The sequence below is a fragment of the Amia ocellicauda genome, chromosome 10 (assembly GCF_036373705.1).
Source record: "Amia ocellicauda isolate fAmiCal2 chromosome 10, fAmiCal2.hap1, whole genome shotgun sequence".
NCBI lineage: Eukaryota > Metazoa > Chordata > Actinopteri > Amiiformes > Amiidae > Amia > Amia ocellicauda.
In genome coordinates, this window is record NC_089859.1 from 16,551,753 (window position 1) to 16,561,297 (window position 9,545).

At 44.4% G+C, this 9,545-nt stretch overlaps 1 protein-coding gene across 1 annotated transcript; it reads right to left on the reverse strand.

Moving 5' to 3' along the window:
- Positions 1-2,086: 2,086 nt before the first annotated feature.
- pou4f4 (POU class 4 homeobox 4) lies at positions 2,087-5,078 on the reverse strand. Its single transcript, XM_066715263.1, has 2 exons — positions 4,770-5,078; positions 2,087-4,043 (listed from the first exon to the last, which is right to left on the reverse strand). The coding sequence occupies exons 1-2, from the start codon at positions 4,887-4,889 to the stop codon at positions 3,144-3,146; spliced, it is 1,020 nt and encodes a 339-aa protein (XP_066571360.1). The 5' UTR covers positions 4,890-5,078; the 3' UTR covers positions 2,087-3,143.
- Between the last annotated feature and the right edge of the window lie 4,467 nt (positions 5,079-9,545).

The following is a 9,545-nucleotide window of genomic DNA, read 5'->3' on the forward strand; positions in this document are numbered from 1 at the left end:
GTTTATTTGCATGCTTGATTTGTTGACACACTTATCCAGGTTAGGGGAATACAGTACTGGTGTGTGTCCGCAGTAGGCTCCGGGCTGCTGGAGTTGTTGGTTTTTGCACCAGCAAGTTTAAACGGTGACAAGGCCTATCAGCTGACCACTGAAATGTTTATAGTAACTTAATATTTCCAGCAAAGTATTAATACAATTAGAAAATTCGTTTGTTGGTTTTTCTAAACACATATTTTGACTGTAAAATGGAACACCAACGTTTTCTAATCTTTCATGAAACTCTGGTGATTTTGTGTTGTATATTGAATTTAATATTTACATATGGATGTTATAAAACACCCGATCACCGTGTGAAATCCGGCAGCAATGTAACGACTGTCAAACTGATACGGAACTAGCTCTGTTCTAATTCCGTTGTCATATGTCTCCGCCGCTTATTTATCGCAGCTCCCAGTGTCCCTGTCCTGTCTGTCCTTCAACGAGTCCAACAGGCACGGGGGGTCTTCGTTTGAAACTTCATTTCATGAGCCTGCAACAACCATGGGACTACACTTTATTTTGAGCATTGTAGATAACAAGAACCACAATAGTAATACCAACGACAGCAATAATAGTAATTACTGGAACAATGCAAGAAATATGTGCACTGGTATAATACATTATTTATAAACCAGTTAAAAATAAATACAAGTAATCACATATAATCATGGTTGTTCTTTTGTTATATTAAATAGCCCTTATACCCCAGACCAGCTTGCTTTGTTGGGATAATGTAATACAGCGCATCTTCAACGCTCCCTCGGCTATAGGCGGGGGAGCCCTAATACAGTGCATTACCGAGGACTGTGGGGGATTGGTGCCAGGTAATATTCATCACACTGCGACTGGGAGCAATTTTAAAATTCATTGAAGCGACAGGATTGTCCATCGCCGTACACCTCGTCGAAATTAAATCCCCACCTCACAGCTAAACTGGCACGGAAATTAAACAGAAGATTGGCTTTAGGAATGGGGGAGCGAGAGAGAGAGGGGGGCGCAATAGCTGCTCCTGCCTGCCTTTTCATAAGCTTGAGCCAATAGAAGTGGACAGTTTTAAAATGTGGATTTCGCTTTTCATTTCAATTTTTCATATTAAGCAGCCTTTTAATGGTTTTGCCGCAGGTGCTCGCTGCTCTGGGTAAAGATATGAAAGTCTCGGTGGGAGAAGCGGAGAGGAGGCTGCGGGGAGATCCTTGCAGAGGGAGGCGGGGAGATGTGTCCAACCTGCTGCCATTCGTTTTCTTCACGTTAGCCTTATTTGGCAGATATAAAGCGCTTCTTTGAATTTGGGCTCAAATGCAAAAACAAAGAATGACAAAGAAGAAGACAGAATAAATGCAAAAACTTTATTAACTTAATAATTGCGTTCATGTGGTTGTATTATTATAATTATTATTATTAATCATCTACTATATACTAAACGGAATAGCTTCAGACCCCCTCGTTAGTTTATCTTCCTTTTTAACAGCTGGACACCCAACAACATCACACAGCAGTTACTAGGTCTAATGCGGCAAGCAATAATAATAATAATAATAATAATAATAATAATAATAATAATAATAATAATAATAATAATAATAGGATGGTAGAAATAATCATGAAAATTATTAAGAGCGAGTGAGGTATAACGTGCATGGTTTATTTGAGATTCTGTCGCTTACACAGACACAATTTAAGCACACCTTCAAAAAGTCACAAATGAAATCGACAAGCCGTCTGTAGAATAAATAAAGTTAAAATAAATAAATAGAAAAATAAATTCAAGATAAATAGCCAACAACCACCCCCATCCCCTCCCTTCCCCTCCCGTCCCCTCCTCCTCCCTCTCCCTCCCCTTCCATTTTTTAAAAAATATCTACAAAGTGCACGAAATGAATCTGGGACACAGATTAAAATACGCCAGTGGTGCTAAAATATTACTTTCCACAGACTAATGTTGTCTGTTTATTATTATTATTATTATTATTATTATTATTATTATTATTATTATGATCAACAACAACAACAGTAATAATAATAACAATAACAACAACAACAACAACAACATTAATCAAAATTAGCAAAGCTTTTTTTAACTGTGGACAAGTACAAGGGGATTCCATTTACAATGTTGTAATTAAAAATGATTTGATTGTCAAAGCATCGTTTACAGTGAAATTACTTTAGACATAGAACATGTTTACATAGTTGTGATGTGTCTAATTCACCTATGTTCGTGGGGGTAAAGAATAAAATCAAAAATCATAAAAACAAACAAACAAACAAACAAATCAAAACCAAATACATAAAAATATATTGATTCCCTAACTTCGAGCTAACCATGAATGTGCCTAGAGCAATGAGGTAGACACGGGAGAGTAAACGTTGTGTTTGTGTGTGTAAGTGTGTGTGTTTGTGTGAGTGTTTCGTTATTGCAATGAATTCAGGTTTTCCTTACAAACTAAAACGCACATGTACACCTTACTTCGTTAACCATGCATTGGGGAACACAGATCCTCTCGTGGCCGAGGAAGCATAAAGATCAATCGCTTTCTGTAGATCACATAAATTAACATTTAAAGGTAATAAGCATCAAATATTATTTTCTGCAAACAACAACATTTTTTAAACCAAAATATAAACGAATTAAACGGAAAAAAACGAAAACAACAAACAAAAAAACGATGCGCTCTTCACACAGAGGTGCAAGGTATTCACAAATATGTACATTAATAAATATAAAAACAGTTTTTTCGACTAAAGAGAATAATAATTATTATTATTCAAGTTTCTCTGAGTTTTGTACAATAATTGCCATGTAAGTCACTGATACAGTTCTCTCTTCTCCGCTCCTATTGGTGATTCTGGAGAATGTGTTGGAATCCTTTCCAAAAGTATTATTTGTATGGACTTTTGTTTATTCGGAACAAAAAGTGGGATGTTAGGTCCTGATCCCATGTCCTAATACGACAAAACGTGTGTCTTAGGTATTAAAGATCCTCTTCGTTAGGCTGTTCTCTTAATGCTTTTTCTTTTTCAGTGTTCATTTATTAGTATTGGTTTGTTTTTTAAAATGTCAGTAATTCAAAATAGGTATCTCTTGTCCCCTCGCCTCCAGTCTACTAATGCGCTGCGGAAAATTTCATCCTTTTCTGCTTCTGTCTCTGGTTGCAAAACCACACACGCACCACGTTCTTTTTCAGATCCAGTTTCTCGGCGATGGCCGCTATCTTCTCGGAGGAGGGTCGGGGCTGCACGGCGAAGTAGGCTTCCAGCGAGCGCTTCTCAGGGGCGGCTATGGACGTGCGTTTCCGCTTCTTGTCCCCGCCGTTGAATATCTCGGGTTTGGTCATCTTCTCCCGCTGTGCCCGCTCCGCCTCTTCCAGCCAGGCTTCCAGGATGGGTTTCAGGGCCACCATGTTATTGTGGGACAGGGTGAGCGACTCGAACCGGCAGATGGTGCTCTGGCTGAGGCACCCCACCCCGGGGATCTTCAGGTTGGCCAGAGCGGAGCCCACGTCGGCCTGGGTGACCCCGAGCTTGATCCGCCTCTGCTTGAATCGCTCGGCGAAGGATTCCAGCTCCCGGGGGTCGGGCTCCGAGTCCCCCCCGCCGCCCATCGAAGCATGCGAGCCCAGGTTGTGCGGGTGCATGTTCATGCTCTGTGCGTGGTGGTGACTCATGTGGTTGATGGACATGTGTGCATGCGGGTGGGAAGCGGTGGAGCCCACCTCGGGCCCCGCCATGCCACCCAGAGACAGGCCTGGGGTGAGGTGGTCCAGCAGGTCGCCCTCCAGGCCCTGGGACGGCTGGTGGTGGTGGTGGTGGTGCGAGGTGAGCACGGAGGGATGGTGCAGGTGCGCAGAGGACGAGGTGGGGGTGCAGGTCATGCTTGTCATGGTGTGGTAGGTGGCGTCCGGCTTAAAAGGGTGGCTTTTCTGGGACACAATATCCACCGCCGCCAGCGCCTCCGCTCTCTGCAGCAAAGTCTCATCGAAACCGGCGAAGATGTTGCCCTGTAGCTGGAGTCAGGAGGAGAGCCGGTCAGTCGGAAAGCTAAGCAGGCAGTATAATCTACAGACTGTGGTGTACAGGATTAGATATATTGATTTTTACATTTGTATTATTATTGGAAAGTATAGTGTTCCTTTACCGTTACAGATGTATCACTAATCCTGCAGGTATTATAACTGAAATGTGTTTGTTTTTCAAGTACGTGCAAGATCAGCAGTAAACTGAAAGTAAACGTTAGGTGAAATAATAATAATAATAATAATAATAATAATAATAATACAATATGTAAATTACTTGGAGGGAGAAACACAACACTCATATGATTTAATCTCGGTTTTATAGTCTAATTTACAAACGCCATGTAAAACCTGCACTTCTCTCCCGTGCAAGACTGTACCTAGGCTCTTCAACCATCATGACAAGTTCAACACAATTTATTTCAACACATATGTTATCCACCTTAATTATTATTTTTAGAGCAAGTGCACAAAGAAAGAACAAATAAATGATCCAACGAAAAAATAATAATGCCATGAAACACGGCAGTCGCGTTTTAAACAGACAGATCTGAGTACACAGTGGCACAGTATCATTTACAATCAATAACGATGTCCACTTGAAAGTCTCACTCTCTGCCCGCTGCACATGGTTCAATGTAGCTGCTACCACGCTGCGTTTCTACCCTCTGCATTACCATACGCACACATGTATGACTTGCAAATAAAACAACTTACCGACGGCGTTGGCAAGCATGCCCTCCTGATAGCTTCTGAGCTGGAGTGTAGAGGCGTGTATTTCGGTTCATGCAGAATAGGGTGCATACTGAACGCCTGCTTGCTGTTCATGGACATCATAATTGAGCCGGATTGAGAGACCTCTTGCAGTCCGAAATAGTGTCTTTGCCTTATTTTTAATTCCTATCACTATGTCTTCCTTCTTATTGTTTCATCAGCAGCCAGGACGAGTGAAAGATTAATGCAGCCCCCTACAGCTACTCTGCCTATTGTACAGTGACTAACGACAGCTGTCTTTTAACGGCGCAGTATATTATTGTCTGTGATACTGGGGGTAATCTGTGCACCTATAATATAACATACACCCCTAGGCTCCGCCCCGGTGATGACCAGCCACGCCCCTGTTTAAATCTAATTGGAGCATATCGTGCAACTGGTCCCGCCCCCTAGGTATTGAGAACCCGCCTCCCTTGCCTCTGCTGCTTGGAGCGAGTGGAGGCGACGCCCCGCCCCAGGAAGAATGTGTGGCTCGATGCCACGCCCACTGGCAATCCTCATTGGAGCGGCACATGACACACTTGGTGCGGGATTGGCTCAGCTGGGAAGCCGGGCGACGCCCACCTTCGAGCACGCTGCTGCAGGTAAATGCGTTTGTTGTGGGTTTCCCCCCGTTTTTGCGTGTTCGTGTGATTTCTTATTTATTTATTTTAAAGGCATTAGAAAAGAGAGAGGAGGGTAACATTTGCCAGGTGTCACTGGATTTCCCCCCTGTCCTCCCCTGCGTGTATGCGGGTGTGAGTAGTTTGCTGGAAATGTCTTGCCCTAATTGGTTGCCCGAGGTTTTCAAGACAAAAAAAGGCCACAACAGTTGGAAGACGAGCAAAGTCAGGTTTCTGTCTGTGAACCCTGAAATGCACGGTGTCCTGTTATCCGACCGTCATATAAGATTACTGTGGTACCTGTGGGCTCCGGGTGTCGGATTGTTGTTCAGCCCGACTCGTTTCCATTGTTAATTATGAGTGACTCTTGCGTTAAGTCATCTGCATATAAAAATAGACAGATTCCAGTGTTTTGTTTGGGGTTTTCATAAATGTCAACACTGTTCTATTAGTGTAACCGTGCATGACGGGAACCTGAAGAAATATATATTAAAAAACTTGCTGTGCGTTTATTTATTTGTCAAGCATTGTATATGTATATAATTCTAAACAATAACACACTCCAGTAACGTATATCTATTTATTAGTCGACATTAGTTTGCATTACCTACCAGATGTTTTAGTGCACTTTACTGTGTTGAACGCGGTTTAATAAGTTACACACAATTAACACACATCAGTCACGGTGTGCTACACACTTAATTCACTGACGTGCAGGCGCTGAATGGTGCTTTTTTAGAGTGACATTTCCCAGCCTTCTGCTGATGCAAACTGAATAGTGGCATGAAACCTCTACACGATAATGCAACTAATATTAACTAATATTAACCAGGTATTCTATTCAAAGATTTTCAGAAAAGATCTCTTCACTATAATACACAGGTTACAGAGGAGACAGAGGTTGGCCTAGCATCGCATCTGTCATTAAATCCTGGAGAGATGTTTATGGTCTGCTGATCTTACAGATTAATTAGTAAACAAATTATTAAAAAAACATCTTGTAGGCAGTATAGTGAGCCAGCAAGCAAGTATATAAACCAGTAGAGCTGTGCGCTTCCATCGATTTGCGGAAGGAGCGGGGTCTCAGATTTTCCACAGGGGTTAGGGCCCTCCTTTGAAGCTATTCAACAGGGGCTTCTCAGTTTAAAAAACAAGAGCAAACAGATCTGCTCTTATAAATGATGCTGTTGCACCATTAGTCTCAGGATGGAAAGGTATATGGGGTGTAGAAGTCATACGTTCACTCTTACTTTATGCTTGATCACTTGGTACATCCTCCTGTGGCAAAGAAAATAAAACTCCTATTGTGGGGTTTTCAGTAATCAGTCACACCTTGCAGGCCTCACAACTCGAAAAGCTCTAATACTTGACAGGTTGCTGGCTGCGCAGAAGCTGCCGTCTTGCAGTGCTGGTGGGGGGGGGGGAGCCCTGCTCTATTTCTAGCAGGCACATGGAGAGGGTGTGCCACTGCCCTGGCTGCAACCCAATCCCCAGCTCTTCATAATGGAGGCTCCCGATATCGGGGGAGTCTCCGTCACCCGCTCTGAAACCCGAGGAGCGGGCGAGCTGGGTGCGGGCATTGTCTCGCAAGCCTGGGCTGCTCTGACGCAGAACCCTCATGAATTATGAATCCCCCCCACCACCATCACCACCACAAAAAAGAAAAGTCCAGTCTTTGACCTCCTTGGCAACCACAGTCATGCCAAGAAACCTGTGTGGGTTATAGCGCAACCAGGCAGGCAGGCAGACACGTCACTGACAGACTGACTGCAGGACAGACTGTCAGAGCAGACTGTGCAGCCCCTCAGTGTGAGAGGAGCAGATCCTCACAGCAGGAGAGAGAGGGAGAGAGAGAGAGAGAGAGAGGGGGGGGTGATCAGTATGCAAAGAGAGAAGGCAGACAGCTTGAGAGACTGGTAAAGATAGAGGCAATAAAAATTAAAATCACCAGATCAGATTATGATGCAGAGGTTTTGCAGATGAATGAAACGTGGGGTCAAAAGGGAAGTGTGTTTTGTATCTCCTGGTGTCCAGCCCGCGCATGTTTAAGCATGGAGTGATTTGCACTCCCTCTATATTTATTGTTTTTCTTCACACACACCCCCCTCCCCCCATTACAGTATGCACTCCGCTTTGCACTTGTTCGTAATCGGAAGCTGCACCGATTCCTTGATGAGTTTTTTTTTTTTTTTTTTGCTTTTTTCCCCAAACACACCCGGGGAAGCACTCAATTAATGCTAATGAAACGCTCTTATTAATTGTAATTAATGCAGGATGGGGAATTCCTCTCCATTGATGCGTATCGGGTTCTGTTAAACGGTTTGGCGCGCCTGCAGGTTGTGTAATGAAGTTGTCGCAGGCGGTGAGTGACTGAGCAGGAGCTACACTCGCCTGGGAGGAAGAGTTTTGAGGTGAGGTTAGGGGGTATGGGTTGTGGAGGTTGTGGAAAGGCTGCCAAGTGGCTCAGATTATACTGAAGGACACTCACGGTAGGTTCTGTGGTCCAGAGGTTCCCCCTAGGGGAGAGAGGAGAGCTGTCCATAGTGGTCCGGGTCTGAGGGTGGACTCTCCCTGTTCGTGGCTGGTGTGCCTGGTGCTGTAGAAGTTCTGTAGCTGTATCTGTGCTCCGGGCTCTGCTGTGGCTGTACTGTGTGACACCCAGCCTCCTTTTCTGGCAGTTGAGGAGTTGAGATGCTCCTCCAGTGTTTACTAATTGTTGCCGGTCCTCTTTGCAACGGCCTACAGTCTGCCTGTCTGTGCACCGTCATCTTTATTACCCTTATGCTCCTCTTGTCAGACAGCCTGGGGGTAATTGACACACCTGCTTGCCCTCTCCCTGTGCACTGCCCCCCATCGTCCCAGAGAGGGAGAGGGAGAGGAATTCAGTTCCTGGTCCATTGAGCAAATGCATACTACACACACATACACACTTTATTTTATCCTTTCCTTATACCCCCCCTCCATATTCTATTATTTTTCTTCTGTCATTATTTTTATTTTTATATTTTTTATTGATAAATTATTGATGGGGTGTAAAATCTAACGTTGTACATTGTGAACATTCACTGAAAAACGCTTGATTCACACTGCAGGGGTGCTGAGGGGAAGGGGTGTCTTACTACACACTTTAATGTAATTGCCTTTAGGGTTCCTAGTAAATATTTTATCGTCTGCCAGTGCAAATTAACGAAACCGGGTTGGAAGGGGCTCTTCCTCGTCCCAGTTCTGAGGGATGTATCCAGTGTACTTAACCTGGTTGCTCAGGTATAAGGCTGCAGTAGACTCGGTGCCGAATGGTGTCTCTCAAGGGGAGCAGGGAGGGGGCTTCACAGGCCTTAGACAGCACTGTCCTGGAGTAGTTGTGCTGTGTGTATAAATGGGGGGGGGGCACTGCTCCAGTCCTGCTGAGAAATCAGGTAGTGTGGGGTCAGGGGGGGGAAGGACAGAACACAAAAACTTAATTATCTCACAGATCAGGGTAAGAGCGTTGAAATATGAATGAGCCTGGATTCCTAAACTGACTGGTCCCATGTGACAGGGGTGGAGGGAGGAGGTAATAATGAACTGCCATGGGGCGGGGGGGGTTATCTGTCAAAAAAATAAATAAATGGCTGTTTGTGTTGTTTTGTCTCCCCGATAGCAGCCGTGTTGTAGGTTTTTGTCTCTTTAAGTCACATGCTCACACAGCGTTCAGACTGTCAGTCGAGGACTCCCTCCTTATTGGTCAAAGGCAAAACTTTTTCCATTCGATATCTCTCAGAAGTGCTGCTGTGTCTCTCAGAAGTCTGCTGTGAGACGTGAGAGTTGTGCCCAATGCAGAAATGTTTGCCAGGAAGCAGCACAGAGCCCAGAGCCCAGAGCACAGTCGGGCACCAAACAATGACAAAGGGGAAGAAGCCTGGTGTGCGGTGAACACACTGTCAATAAGCCTGCAGGTCAAGATTAACTAAGTAAAAATAAAAAGCAGCTGTGGATGCATAGAAGATATGAAGGCCTGGAGGGCGATAGCAGCTCGTGGCAGAGTAAGCCCCCTAGCAGGGACCCGGGTTCGAGCATTTCCTCACCAGAAACTGTCACTCCTGTGGTGAGAAGTAATGTGTAACTTTTTGTCTCTCTT

What these genes read in the sequence shown, in the direction of transcription:
- pou4f4 (XM_066715263.1), bottom strand. Translation starts at nt 4,889, where the DNA reads ATGATGTCCATGAACAGCAAGCAGGCGTTCAGTATGCACCCTATTCTG. An exon ending in CATGCTTGCCAACGCCGTCG is followed by an intron (nt 4,044 to 4,769) that starts GTAAGTTGTTTT and finishes TCCTGACTCCAG; the next exon opens with CTACAGGGCAACATCTTCGC.